The sequence below is a fragment of the Salvelinus namaycush genome, chromosome 16 (genome assembly GCF_016432855.1).
Source record: "Salvelinus namaycush isolate Seneca chromosome 16, SaNama_1.0, whole genome shotgun sequence".
Lineage (NCBI taxonomy): Eukaryota > Metazoa > Chordata > Actinopteri > Salmoniformes > Salmonidae > Salvelinus > Salvelinus namaycush.
Genome location: NC_052322.1, coordinates 21,713,991 through 21,729,526, shown reverse-complemented (window position 1 = coordinate 21,729,526; position 15,536 = coordinate 21,713,991). Strand labels below are relative to the sequence as shown.

Genomic DNA, 15,536 nt, shown 5'->3' with positions numbered 1-15,536 from the left:
GAATTTGCTATCACAAAAGGGGTCCCCGGCCCCAAAAAGTTTGAGAACCTCTGCTATAACACACATACATAAATACAGACAAACACACAGTTCTCAGTCTCTTTCCTCCATAGAGCTAACTGTCCAGCTGGTGGTCTTGATTGCAATGACCGTGGCAGTGTAAAACGCATTGAAACAATCTTTTTGATACAAATGTGCTGTATATTAACCTTTAATGAAAGTTATCTTATCATCTAATCTGCATCCGCATCAGTAGAATTATTTTGGCTCTGAAATAGATTCAAACAGATTACTGATGAGGATTTTCATAGAATTGTAAATATAGATGAATATACTGGCAGTATTTTAGAAAGACACTGAAATCTTCAACTGGATTAATGTGCCTCGGTTCGGTCACAGTCCAACAGGTTTGATTGTAACATTGAGTGAAGAAGCAACATCAATGATCCTGCTATTAAATTGTTCCAAACATGTTGAATGGGACATCAGACAACACTGTTATTATTTAAATAGTGTTGCCATTAGACGAAATGTCGACTTGACACAGCTAGTTTCCATCAAAGTGGCTAAGATTATGCTGTAGATTATTTATCTTAACTTTACTGTTTACCATGAACGCACCAGATGTTGATCAAAAAATTATGCTGAGGCTTGGCATTGTTACAAGTTAGATATAGATTGTTTGGCATATCGTTGATCACGATATTATATCATATGTATAAGTCATGTCTGTAAAGCCACTGTAGATGAAAACTCAGCTGTTCCGTGACAGCATAGTTCCTATAGAGGGGTCCATAGACCGCAGTCAGGGTCCTAAATGAATTGCACTCAGCCCAAGGATCACCGACAGGCCAGCCTGACACTCACAGTTCGATCATGTCAATGTTCTGCATGCCGTCTTTTGAGTATTTTCGATAACATCTTTTGACATAAGAAGACCATGACCCATGATTCATACTATCAAAACAAGGCATATACAAATTACATCGCGGGAAAAAATCTGCTACTACCTTTGTAACATAAAGACAACTTCAACAACTTCATAGTAGAAAACAAAATCACATCCACTCTACTAAACTCACAACTGCTCAGTATTTTGCCTTCTGGAATCTAGACGAGTAGAGTTCTGAAGAAAATGTAGAAGAGAAACACTGACCTAGGAATATATAGATGTGTCATCAAAAACACTTCTGTAACTCTAGTTACTCAGCAGAGCTCTAAAGAGCTAGTGCTCGAGTCTTATGGCTTTAGTTTTGATCTAATTCAACTATCTGTATACACATACACATATTCCTTTAATAAACACTGTAAAATATCCAGAATTGCAAAGGGTATCAGGTCATTAAACCAACGCAAAGTAAAACAAAACCAACAAATGTACAATAGGGGGCTTTTTGTCCACAGTGTGGAGATGTGTGGATTCAGTTCTGTCTCATTTCAGCATTGGCACTGATCATTGGAGAGTTCCACTTTGGAATAGATGTATTTCTTGAACTGTGAGACCCCTAAATGTTTGATATTTGTAAAGAAAACAACAATAAACTTAAATAATCACAAAATAAAACATTGTATGAATAAATAAATAAATACATAAATACATTTTAAATAAATGATGATTAGTCCAAATGAAATAGCACAAGGAGTTAGATAGCAAGCATGTAGCTACGTTTTCATCCTACATGGACTCACACACAGTACTTGACAACGCACTTGCTCAAAAGTTCAGGCGTGGACAGGATCGTATTTCTAATAAATTATGACATTCTCTCCAATAACCCATTCATGGAAAATAATACACATTTGATTCATTTAGAAAATATACTGTGCATCTTTTTTCTCCATTGTTACAGTATTAAAATGACAAATGACACCCACATACGTACACAAGATATAATTGCTTTATCTCTAAAACATGCTCTTATGTACAGTATTTTGTAGAAACATGCATGAACTATGTATATAGGAAACTACACACCGATGGGTTGTTTGATTGCTTGTATGTTGTCTTTTCTTTAGTGTTGCTTTTTGAACATAGAGAAGAAACTAAATGTAAAACATAACTAATCTGACCCCTACTGGACATATAAATAAATATATGGTTGTCCAATAGAGAAAAGTAATAAATTAACCAACAATCACTACTGTAATTCCCAAAGATTTACAGTATAAAAGTTATCAAACTGTTAAAACATTAAATTGCTTTGCTTGTTCTTTAACACAATCAAGTCGTTTTCCGTACCATTTAGTTTTTTTGAACAAGATGGTGCACAGGGACAATTCATGTTCCATCAAATGACCAGTGTGGCTCTTATCTAATTATATTTTGCTTGGACTTTTACATGTTTAAGAGGGTAAGCAAATTGTACATTTCATTCAGTCATATGACCACTTTTATAATCAAATTTATCCCAAGAGAAAGTCAAAGTGTAAAAATCACTCATTCAGTGAAGGATCTGAGGAGCAGCATTTGACTAAAATGTGTCTCTTTCCCAATCAGCAGACTTTCTAATATGAGACCTGACTTGTGTGGCTGTACACTCCACAACCAACTCAAACTCACGACATCTCATCACAAAAACAACATAGATCAAAGAACCACGTCTATAACCACAGAACAGAGTGATATCCAGTATAGTGCAATTGGATTCAGCAGTTTGGTCATCTGTGTATAACATACACATAACAGTACCTCCTTCCAGACCTTATCCTTTCAATCAAACTTAAGAAAAATGTTCTCAGAACAATCAAAGTATAGTCACAAGACAGGCAAGGTTACAAATGATCAAACAAACCAAGAAAAACAATGATTCACTCAAATTCCCTCTCTTGCTCTTGTTTTTCTTTTACCAGGAATTATTCGTCATAAAATAAATTGTTAAAGCTCTGGTTTTTGGAGAGTAGAATAAGCAGAACAGAACATGTGGATTTAAAGTGCTTGAGGAATAAAAGTGTTTGAAGTTGAAAATAAGAGGGTAAGTAAAAAACAACACAGCTAATTGGAAGGCGTCCCTGGTAGTTGAGAATTGCTTATTTCATTTCTTAGAAGGCTTGTCTCCTTTATGACTGTAAGACGGATACAGGGATTCCTTTTGAAGAAGTGAAATCCTTGTTGTGAATCCATGACTAATGGCAGTAGCACTGAACAGGGAGATAGATTATATATACTAGAGGCATTGGAGGAGAAGGTGGTAGATTGCAGGCAGTAGAATAGACACCTGACAAACAACGTTGTGTCAACCAGGATCCCATTCAGTCCTTTGAGTTTCCACATAGATATTCTCTCTCTCTCTTGCATGCTTTCCCAGCATAGCAAAAGCTAGACCCTTACAGTGGCTCATAGTCCCTTTATCCTAAACATGTTTCACATCTCAACTCTGTTGATTGACAGCCACAAACTGTGTTATCGAGAGACACTCTAGAGAGACTATCCCCTGGTTAATTTCAGTGATATACTTAGACTAGTCTCAGATCATGGAACAAGAAACCAATCCAGCACCAGACAGAGGTTTTCAAATCATGTTGCCGAGCATTTTAAATGACAACCCGTTTAGAAAGAAAGGCATGACGTTTCAGTTTTCTCTCAGTGTACCTGAGAATATGGGTGAGCAGATGAGCTAATGATCAAAAAGGCAGTGTGTTAACAGTGTGGGGTAACTGGATATTGGCTATCCCTACTCTTTACCCAACTCTAGGAATGTAGTTCAAACTAATGGAATCTAGTATGTAGTAAGTAAGTAACTGGCAGGTGTGGAGCATGGTGCAACAATACACCCAAGGAATGAACCTGCTTGTGTTTTTCCTCTATTACATGGCAGTATAAAGCATTTGAAGTATTAAGCAGTATTGAAGCAAACGTTTTCTCTAAGGGGAGGGGGTTGAAAAGGTACAGAAAGAGTGAATACATGGTTTTACTTTCCTAATCCTCCATCACATCGGACTCGTGTTTTCACACGCTAGGATTCTATCTTCATGATAACATGTTACTAACTGCGACCCCGATACAAATGTATGTTTCAAATGCAATCAAATGAGTAATCTGTCTTGTAACATCTCCTTGTGGAATGGCACAGCTGAGGGGGAATATAATGCTTTTCCTTTCTATAATTTTTTCATCACGTCAATTAGGATATGTATATTTATGTATATTGTGCGGTGAAGGGTGTAGAATGGGTTGGTGTGTTGGTTTGGAATGTAGTATTGGGAGATGTGTAGGACCAGGGGTGAGGTGGATAGGTAGGTTTGGGTATGGGTGTTTGGGGTAGAGGAGGTTTACTTCTTGGCGTTCAGGGCTGCCAGCGAAGCATCAATCTCCTCCTCGGGCTGCAGTGGATGCCACTGAGCGATGGGGCGGCGAGGGTTGGCCAGCATGTCGGACCAGTGCTTCAGCTGGGTGCCCGTCGCCTTACTGCCCACCCAGATCTTCCCGATGGCGTCGTTTTTACCAATCTTGTCATAATCTAGCACTGTGACCACAGCTTGGATTTTCTAGGGAATGAAAAAAAGAAAGGTGTTACATTATTGGCATTTATAATGATCTTACCCGAATACAATTGCATCATCTAATTCCATGGTGCATGTACAGTATGCCTTTGGGCACTTTGTTCCCACCCAGCTGTACACTGTACACATTACTGTCATTTAGGGTGTATCATCCAATTCCACAGGTATTAAAGCAATGATACACAAGGGGGTGTGATTTAATTCTGGTTTTAGCCGGCGTGCTAATCAGCCCTCTGAGAAACAGAGACACGCTATGATGCATATAGATGGAGCTACTAGCAGCCATGGCAGGAAACTCCCTTCAGCATGGATGATGTTGTCACACTGCCAGTGCTGTACTGTAGCATGTTAATCACATCCACCTCCTCCTACACCTCATCTGCATACTGTACATGTATGTTTTTAAGTGTATGTCTTAAGTATGTCACATCATCCACAGACGGCAAAGTATGATCTCTGTAGCTTTGTGATATAGTATATTTTGGTTTGTTCTATGCCCTTACTTGACTGTGGTAGGATAATTAGCTAAGTGCCCTTGCCCGCAGGCACATTTGAAGGGTTCAGAGGGATCAGTTGAGATGTATTTGCCATTGACCATTCTGTGTAATTAAGAGGAAGTCTCCATAAACTGTGGTGTGTGTGTGTGTGTGTGTGTGTGTGTGTGTGTGTGTGTCTGTGTGTGTCTGTGTGTGTCTGTGTCTGTGTCTGTCTGTCTGTCTGTCTGTCTGTCTGTCTGTCTGTCTGTCTGTCTGTCTGTCTGTCTGTCTGTCTGTCTGTCTGTCTGTCTGTCTGTCTGTCTGTCTTTGGGCGCTTTGTTCCCAGCTGTACACTCTACCTGCATCTGCTCAATAGGGATCTCAAAGCTGAAGGACTCGTTGTAGTATGGATTCAGAGTGTTCTTCTTCACCGTGGTCTTCTTCTTCTTCAGACGCTTGCCGTTCTGCATCAAGTTGATCTTCACATAGGGATCTGCACACAGAGCGAGTGATACACACAGCCAGGTATTAAAACAAGCCTGGTCACAGACTCACTATTGGGATAATTAACAAACATGGCTCTTTGTAGCTTACTAGATTTAGCTACCTGCCCATTTATCACAGTTTCAGCAGAATTCGATCTTTAAAACACAATACTTCATTACCATCAGGGCTCTAGTAACAATACAAAGGAACCCAGCAGTGGTTGCAATGCAGTAAACCGCCAGCAGATGGTTGCAGTGCAGTTTAGCTGAAGGGAGTGGAGCTACTGAAAGGAGAGTGGTGAGTACTGCAGAGTCAGCACGTGAGCACGTGAGCACGTGAGCACAGACTGAATCGCCCCGGAGATTGGCTGCTTGCAATGTAGTCTACAGCAGCAAGGTTTTACTGGTATTTAGCCTCTACCACATTATAATGCACAAAGAAACACTGAAAATAGCTGTATTCTTTTTTTATTAGCTCTCTAATGGGAATACAGATTTGGGTTTCGTACTGTGTGAATAGAGGTAGAATACTGGTGCTTACAGTACAATGTCCTTGTCCTTGACCAAGGGGAACACATGGAAGCAGGATATGGGAGGTAGGGACAGCTTATACTCCACAGTGCATCTGTTTCCAGTGTTTTGTTCACAGTGATTATCTTTCCATATTTTACCTGACAGTCCTCCCACGTCCATCTTCTTGAGGTTCTTGGCCTCCAGGATGCAGATGGTGAGTTTCCCGGCAGTGGGCACGTAGCGCAGAGAGATGCAGATATCTCCCAGCTTCTCTTGCTGCGTGTGGGATGGGAGAAAGGGTAAAGAGGAGAACAAAACTTATTCAATGTAATAACATTCATCCTCAATGTTCATTGTATGCATGTCCTTGCCCATAAGAGACACCTATATAAGGGAACCATTCACACAATGAGGATAAAAATCGTTCTGAACTGATATTCAGAACACGATATTTCAAAGGACTGAATGAAAGTGGGGAGATGGTACTCCACATTTACCTCTTCTTTCTCTGCACTGTCCAGGTCCCTCCACTCCTCCAGTGGCTGGGCTAGGTCCAGTTTGTGCAAGGGTAGTTTCACCTCTCCAATGACGTCATGCTTAGAGAAGCGGTCAAAGTCAAAGACCTGCATGACCAAAGTCTTGCCACCCATCTCTTGGAATGGAATCTGAAAAACATCAACATTACTAGCACCATCTTTTATCAATGTTACCCTCTGAAGCAAGAACACCTTTGCTTAGCTGAGGAGAGTGTTAAGGAGTCTTTGAGAACAGGTTTGCCAATGCCATTTTAGATTTTTTTTTTTTTATACCTGTTCTACATACTTTGACCTTGAATGATGAGAGGCAGACATGCACAAATAGCTGTATGTAGCATCCAAAGAATCTCACAATTTGGAAGTGTATAAATGAGGGCAGAGTATCTTGGACCTCTTTGGTCATCTCTATAATGGGTCTGGGCTGTATTTCCCTGCAATGAGAGCTGATGCTCTCTCTGCCCCCAGAGAAGTGATGGGCGTATGGGAATAATTAGTGGGAGAAGAGGAACAGAGGGCCAGAGCCAGCCTGAATTGTGCGCTGCTCACTCAGCAGAACCGAACAGTACAGCCTGTCAGCAGTCAAACGAGAGGAAGGGAGGTGGCGTTCTCCTTTAACTGGATTGCAATCCCATCCTATCACCTGCTCAGATCAGCTCAGCTCAATCCCATCCTATCCCCTGTTCAGATCAGCTCAGCTCAATCCCATCCTATCCCCTGCTCAGATCAGCTCAGCTCAATCCCATCCTATCCCCTGCTCAGATCAGCTCAGCTCAATCCCATCCTATCCCCTGCTCAGATCAGCTCAGCTCAATCCCATCCTATCCCCTGCTCAGATCAGCTCAGCTCAATCCCATCCTATCCCCTGTTCAGATCAGCTCAGCTCAATCCCATCCTATCCCCTGCTCAGATCAGCTCAGCTCAATCCCATCCTATCCCCTGTTCAGCTCAGCTCAATCCCATCCTATCCCCTGTTCAGATCAGCTCAGCTCAATCCCATCCTATCCCCTGTTCAGATCAGCTCAGCTCAATCCCATCCTATCCCCTGCTCAGATCAGCTCAGCTCAATCCCATCCTATCCCCTGCTCAGATCAGCTCAGCTCAATCCCATCCTATCCCCTGCTCAGATCAGCTCAGCTCAATCCCATCCTATCACCTGCTCAGATCAGCTCAGCTCAATCCCATCCTATCCCCTGCTCAGATCAGATCAGCTCAATCCCATCCTATCCCCTGTTCAGATCAGCTCAGCTCAGCTCAATCCCATCCTATCCCCTGTTCAGATCAGCTCAGCTCAATCCCATCCTATCCCCTGTTCAGATCAGCTCAGCTCAATCCCATCCTATCCCCTGCTCAGATCAGCTCAGCTCAATCCCATCCTATCCCCTGCTCAGATCAGATCAGCTCAATCCCATCCTATCCCCTGTTCAGATCAGCTCAGCTCAATCCCATCCTATCCCCTGCTCAGATCAGCTCAGCTCAATCCCATCCTATCCCCTGCTCAGATCAGCTCAGCTCAATCCCATCCTATCCCCTGTTCAGATCAGCTCAGCTCATAGGCTTCAAAAGTTCTGCTTTATCACTGGCCAAGCTCTTCCAGTCACATTCTCCAGCCAGAATCGAGTTTAATGAAGTCTATACATCGGCTCTCCATCATATGCACACAGATGCGCACACACACACACACACCCATTAACATTAATGAAAGCACCTGGGAACAGACTGTAGCTTTAATTAGATTCTAACATTGGGATGCTTGAGGCTATTCCTGGTTGCTGAAATTAGAGTCATATATATACCGTACACATTAGACAGTAGTTACACAATATCTGAAGAATAGCTTGTAAGTCATGGTTCATAAATCATCTAATAATGTCTTTGAACTTCAGATATTACCAGATATATGGAATTTTTATGATAGCTTTATACGATAGGGATTTATTTCTACCCTCATTTAATTAAACAAACATGAGGGAAAAATATAAGGAGAACTACTCTTAGAAAGAATACATATATGTGTGTAAAAGCATCTGAGCATCTACACATGCAAGGCGCTGACTCTTGTGGAGGTTAGCTGGTATCAGATGCAGGGAGTCTGCAGTGGATTGGGGAATCTCCATTATGAGGTGTTATCTGAGACATCAGTCCAGCAGATGAATCGGATGAGAGAGAAAGCATAGCTGATGCATCAGGCTTTGGGTAACTGGCTGTCTGGCAGGAGTTATTGTCTGGTCATCCACCATAGTTTAGGACTATTAGATTTATCTTTATAATTCTGATATACGGTATAGGAGAGAGAGAGATCAAAGTACAGTAGCCTACCTTGAAGATGAAGGTCTCATTGAAGGTAGGATTCAGTGTCTTCTTGTGCACTTTGGTGGTAAAATGCTTCTTCTTGTCTGGGAGGACGTAGACCTTGACATAGGGGTCAGAGGTGCCACCGCTGTCCATGGAGAGGAGATCAGCTGCTTGGAGGAGGCCCACTGTGAGCTGGGGGTCAGGGGTCAAGGGTCAAAGGGGTCAGTCAATCTGCCTCAATGCACTATGTACCCAGAAAGTGTCCGCTCACAGTTCCGGAGACAACCTACAGTTTAACCTTCTGTTCTTGGAACAGATATTTATTTGAACAGATGAAAGAAAGCCTTTGCTTTATGCTTGTATAACACGTTACGATGCTTTGGTCTGTTGTGAGGTCCTCAAGGTCTCAGTGAACAAAGAAGATTCTCCACAGAAGAGTAAGAGGACGGAGCAAATGCTGCGTATCAGGTCAAGGAAATCCAATCATACGTTGCTTATATAACACAAACAAGGAATGGAGTCTTGGTAAAAGTTTGACTGATTTTATCCTGAAAGGATAACTGTAGAATGATGGGTTGAATCAATCCTTTAGTGTCAGAAATTTCACATTTACTGCTGTCCTTGGCTTTTGCCCAACCAAGACATATTCATTCAAAGCTGCATTTTCTGGAGGCTAAAAAACACTCACCAAATGGCATAAATCAATTGCTTTGAAAACTAACTTGGACTAAAGGCTTAGGCCGTTTGTGCACTGAAGCTTATTTTTTGACTTTTTCCCAACACAGTAAAATAGTCTATTTAAGCTCCTGGGTCGTCAGAAAGCCACCTGCTCAAGTCAAAACACCCACCTTGTTGTCCTGGAAGTCATAATCTATGGAGTACTGAAGCTTCCCAAGCTTTTCTTTCTCCTTCACCTCTTCCTCTTTCTCATCTCCAGTCATACCAGTCTCAGCGTCATCTTCATCATAATCATCATCGTCCTGTTTCTAGAATGACAAGGGGGCAGGAGGGGGCGTCAGAAATTTGAACAGAGAGAGTAAAAAGCACCTATAGGTTCTTCTTCAGCAGTCTGGTTAGTCACTGCAGCCATCTACCTGCCACTTCCCCCCCGCTTGTTTACCCAGATGTTACCAGTGCAGTGTGCACATCTTTTTATACATGACCTTAGTTGCAACATGACTTGATTTCACTATTCCTTGGGTGACACCATTTGCTTTTGCACTCTATATTCATCATTCATTATTTACTGTATAGTCACTGACAGAAGAGAGAAATAGAGGGATATACTGAATGTAAAAAATAAGAAAATGTGAAGTAAAAGAGTCAATATGTAGTCAGAGTTTGCAACAGGGGTAGCCCCAGGCAGGACAAATGCTGTGCACCCTATAGATCAGATAAAAGCATCCTTTAGGCATACATGTACTATAGATTGGATCAGATCTGAGATAGTGATCGCTGTAACTACTCATGCTTCTGAAACGTTGAGAATCTATCCCATAGCAACACTCTACAATAGAGTGATAAGAGTCAAATATACCACAAAATGTCCTGCAGTGATTACACCTCCACTGACATAATCATCGTAATTACTGAAAAAGCAACACTTATCTACAGCAGATATGAGCTAATATCTTCTGCTAATACACAATGCTTGTTACAGATGTATTGTACAGTATCTATAGTTATTGGTAACATTTACAAATCCCATTGTCAGTTCATATGATCATACAATTAACAAAATAGCTAACCATGACACTATGGTATATGAGAACTTGTTCTCAACTGGCCTACCTGGTTAAATAAAGGTGATATATATATATATTTTTTAAATGGTAGAATTACTGACCCTTTTATGGGATTTTTTGCATACCTTTTTGAATATTCATTTTTAAATATTGTGCATGACACATAAACTACTCCATATGTAAATTAGTAGGGCCATGCTATTCACCGCAGAGCTTACCCTGGAAGAGGAACCGGGGATGTCTGCAGCTCATTCTACGTTGTATTCTAAAACACAGACAGCCATCCACACACAACACACATTCACAGACACAAACACCCACCCGATTACTAACACATTCACACAGACACTGTGTCTACATACTATATTCACCCTTGCATACACAGCCTTACATACTGTATATACCTTACATTAACAGAGCATACTTTTAACCAACAACAAGCATACGTAAGCACACAAGCCCACACACATTCTCTCTTCAAACACACGCACGCACGCACACATACACAAACAAACACACACACACACACACTCCATCTCTTTATAGTGCATTCTGTAAATTTGTTGTGGTAAATGCTTTGCATTCGAGCATGCCAGGCCACACAATGCAGGAGAATACAGTAGTCCTTACAGAGAGCAAAATGTAGATGAAATGACTCAGTTGTTCCCAGTCTCTTATAGTCTTCTGTTGTACATGTAAGGATTGTATCAACAACACTAATAATCTTGGTAGTCAAGATTGCATGCCTCGCAATCCTGAAAAACTGTGTACGTGAAAATTGCACAGCCATGGGAAGTCATGCTATTTTGGAGAGTTCCAGTCTAAATCATACCATACATGCAGTGGGATTTTAGGATACCGAACGGTATGTCCGAAAGTATGCCCCCATTGTCATAACTATGATGACTTTTGGTTTGTGAGCTCATTCATGGAGTTATGAAATCCAAATCTATGCGGTCAATTGGTGTACTGTACTTACCTCTGGGTTGTACATTTTAATCATGCTGTCTAACGAGAAGTCAAATGCGGCTCACGTTTTAACCAGTGGTCAAACTTTCTGGCCCACCATTCTTTTCCACTAACACCACTGCTCCAGGGAGAAAGGGACACGTTGACTAAAACCTAAAGGGTCAGTAGCATCATGGGTCATCCAGGATAATTACTCTCAAGTCAAGTTGTGGCCATTCAATGGTACCTTCTGAAAGGGCTTGGGTTGGTCTTTGTCAAGAGATACAAACCACTTTATCTCACCTTGATCTCTGAGCATATTTGCACAGCTGAATTTAGGTTGTAGAAATGACATATGAATTTCACACTCAAAGCAGAGCATGGAAAAGACTCGTATTATAGTTACTGTAAAATATTTCTGTGATGATTACTATGCACAATAATGTGCTTGATTAGGTAACACGATTGTGGAAACATGTTTAATGATCTCAATGAGGTAAAGTTTCACCCATCATTTGACAAATAGCCAACCTCACCCTTTGCACATGCATGTTAGTGATCTCTACTGGGTTGCCTCAGTGCACTCGTTATCATTCATCAACCATAGGATGAGTTTCACGTTCATTTCAAAACCATTTCAAACATTTCCACTTCAGAGGTCATATTGGATTTTTTTTCCCATCTTTTACCCAAATTGCAACCTCTCCATGGATACTCAAGACATCATCATGGCAGTCGGTGTGGCAGCATATCAAATCAGTGGACTTGCGAAGCAGCTTAATCGCTCCCATAGCTACACCCTCAAGCACCCACAGCACCTACAGTAAGCTTGCAAGACTTAGAAAGCCATAGCACCCACTGTCATCATCGCCAATCCCCTTCCACAAGCCCAGCCCACCCCCACCTTTCCCCCTGCTCTGGTCTGCGCTTACACAGAGCGGCCAGAGAGGGGCGCCGCGTGCCGTCAGACCTACCGTAGGCAGAGAAGTCCACCACAGTCAAGATACACGGAGCACACATAAGACACAAAGCAGGAAGGAGGAAGAGGAGAGCAGAGAGAAAGGAAGAGATTGAACTCACAGCAGACACCAGAGAGGGAAATTAGAGCAGAGGCAGAGTCAACAACTACACTATAGGGCCAAGGGAAAATGACACATTGCTAGAACCCCACTGAGACAGTAACTGTAGACATTAACATAATCATACTCCCCTCAGAGCTCTAAAGGGGCACTGTGTTTTAATGAATTCCATCAGTGCTTGGATATTTCTGTTGTTGTTGTTGAATGTTAAATTGACTCATAATGTACTTCATAAAATGATCTATGGCACACTAGACATTTAGCCCCACATTACCACTATGGACTATTTAGAATTATAATTTTGCCGTGGCAGTTTTGTGCTACATGTAATTGGTAAGCTTTATATTCCATCCACAATAGTATAATTCCCCCATGCAAAAGTGCTCAGCTGTGTCATTTTTACCCAGGTCCCAATGCACAAGAGAAAACAGGACTAAACATTTCTGACAAATACACAATATTTAACAACAAGAAATGAAGAAGGAAGGGCGAATGTTTTCTCGAGAGTTGACAGTTCAATGATGGGTTAAATTATCTACAAAATATTTAAATTGCTATAAATTGTAAATGTCTAGACATGGCTCTATTTTCACCATGCCATCTACTAAGTGATGTGGTTATCAATTAGGGGACATTAGGTCCTCTATGTTGCTATTGACAAATATTCTACTGAAAGAGCAACTTTTTGTTGAGTGTTTGTTGACATCTTATTTCTTATGTTTTATAACTATACATTTATTATTTCCAAGTCGGAATTATCTATTTATTCAATTAGAAAAAAAATATGCCTTTTACGATTTGGTCTGGTCCAAATTACATTCACAACAAAATCCTTTTTTGGGGATGCATTATTCGGTACATATTCCTCAGGTTAAGCATCCACAATCTTTAAAGCTTTGCAGCTTTCTTGTCGTTATAGCTTTAAGGCAATGTAGGGCAAAGTTAGTTTGTGTGAAATGCAGGGTCCTCCTTCATGACAATACCCCCCCAGGTTTGAACATACCTCTCCTTCTTTCATGTTCTTCATTCCCATTTCACCCTTCCCTTTCTTGCCCTTCTTGTTCTTCTTCTTCTTGCAACAGCACTTCTTAACGATGCAGAAGCAGCAGGTGAGAATCAGGGTAGCAGCTACCACAGCGATGGCGATGATGGCCCATGACGGCACTGATATACACACCCAAACGCACACACACACGAACACAACACACACAGACACACACAACAACATAACAAAAAAAGAGAACGGTTTGACATTTGACCAACCAATGATTTCCCCCTGCTGATTGATATGAGAGGCCAAAGTCATAGTATAGAGGCCCTAGCTTAGTTAACAATTAGATTTGGTGCAAATTCGATTTTTAGAGAATGCCATTAGGAACAACACCACCTGATCGATTCTGAATAATGGCATAATGGGGACGTCAATGGCTTCAGGGGGAGAACAGATCTAATTCCAAAGCCATTGTTTTTAGAGTATTATCAATAAAGTCATGAAATCTCATCTGGACAGGTCTGAGTGTTAGTTGCTGTGCAACGTCCAGCCCAGCCTCTCACCAGACAGGCACTCACGTGGGATTTTGTCGATCTCATTGAGGAACTTATTCTTGATGTCGTCGAAGTCGCCGTTCTTGACAGCCTCTGTGGAGTTGTCAGCTGCGGTGGAGGCCACGGGGCCAGGGGCCACAGTTAAGACAGCAGCCCCGGTGGGCTCAGGTCCGACCATGGCTTCAGGCTTTTTCTTGAACAGGTTCCACTTCATCCTAGACAGCTAGACCAAACACAGTCCAGTCCCTATGAATAGAGAAAGAGGGCTGTTAGCACCGAGTCATAAAGGCCACATACAGGTCCTTAACATTCTGGACAATCTTGGAGCAAGGCTGTTGCTATTCAGGTGCATCATTTGTAATACTACAGTGGCTCCTTTTAGCAGCACATTGTATCAGCTTTGCATTTTGCATCATGAATGCCTGAGCCAAATCAGTGTAGTAGTGTGAATAGTGTGAAGTTAAGTGCCAGAGCCAGCAAAAGACAGCTTTGATTCTCTGATGCTGGCTCTGTGCGTGGTCAAAACAGTTATTTAGTCACAAAGCTGTTATTGGGGCTAGGAGTCAAACTGCGACAAACAGCAGCGGAGTGTGAGCAGAATTGTGTCAAGTGATGAGTGATTGAGCTGTAATCAGATTCAGAGAGGGGCTGTGAAGGATGACAAACATAATGAAAGGAGACTTCTCTATCTGATTCCATTAAAGCAATGGCGATATGGGCAAACAAAAAGGATTTCTAATTTCTCAAGCGCCAATCTTCCGCTCCACTGATGAAGATCCTGTCTGTCTCAATTGCTGCAGGTGAACAATTGAATGAAGTTGACAACAGAAAGGATCATCTGTATATTATTCAGGGGGACTAGAACTAGTTATGAATGTAGTATGACACTAGAATAACGTATGTTTGCGACGTTATGCAAGTTGATGTTGCAGAAGACAAATGGCTTGTGGAAAGACTGCAACTACTAAATTGGCTAAGCGAAAGAAGACCATGAGGGGATAACAAATCGTTTTTGAAGTGAAACATAAGCCGTAGTTGTATTAAAAACACATTTCCGCAACATTTCATTTGAAAAGAAAATGTTAGTGAAAATGTATGTTTTTTCTTTTAAGAAGGTTTGGAGAAATAACTTGCATTGTGGGGAAGACCACATTACATTCAGATCTTCTCTCTGGGGAAGATTTTCCATCTACAGACAGGAGCTATAGTGTACCATCATGCTATCTGTGTCACACCCCATGTAAACAGTGTTTTCCCTGACATCTCGCCTAATAGTTTCTCCTCTTTCTCCACCATCTTGCTCATCCTAAATGCTCTGTCTCAAGACTCTTGAGGCAGAAACTGGTCTGGATTTCATTGCTCTTCCATTTAAACACATTCTATCTTGTTGAAATAGAGTAGATAGGTCACAGAGTAT

At 41.4% G+C, this 15,536-nt stretch overlaps 1 protein-coding gene across 1 annotated transcript; it reads right to left on the bottom strand.

Annotated features, from left to right (window-relative positions):
- Positions 1 to 4,269: 4,269 nt before the first annotated feature.
- Positions 4,270 to 14,333, bottom strand: LOC120060702 (synaptotagmin-2-like). The gene is made up of 8 exons (XM_039010103.1): positions 14,144 to 14,333; positions 13,578 to 13,738; positions 9,651 to 9,788; positions 8,827 to 8,994; positions 6,472 to 6,639; positions 6,133 to 6,250; positions 5,336 to 5,469; positions 4,270 to 4,485 (listed from the first exon to the last, which is right to left on the bottom strand). Exons 1-8 carry the CDS (start codon positions 14,331 to 14,333, stop codon positions 4,270 to 4,272), a joined length of 1,293 nt encoding a protein of 430 aa, XP_038866031.1.
- Between the last annotated feature and the right edge of the window lie 1,203 nt (positions 14,334 to 15,536).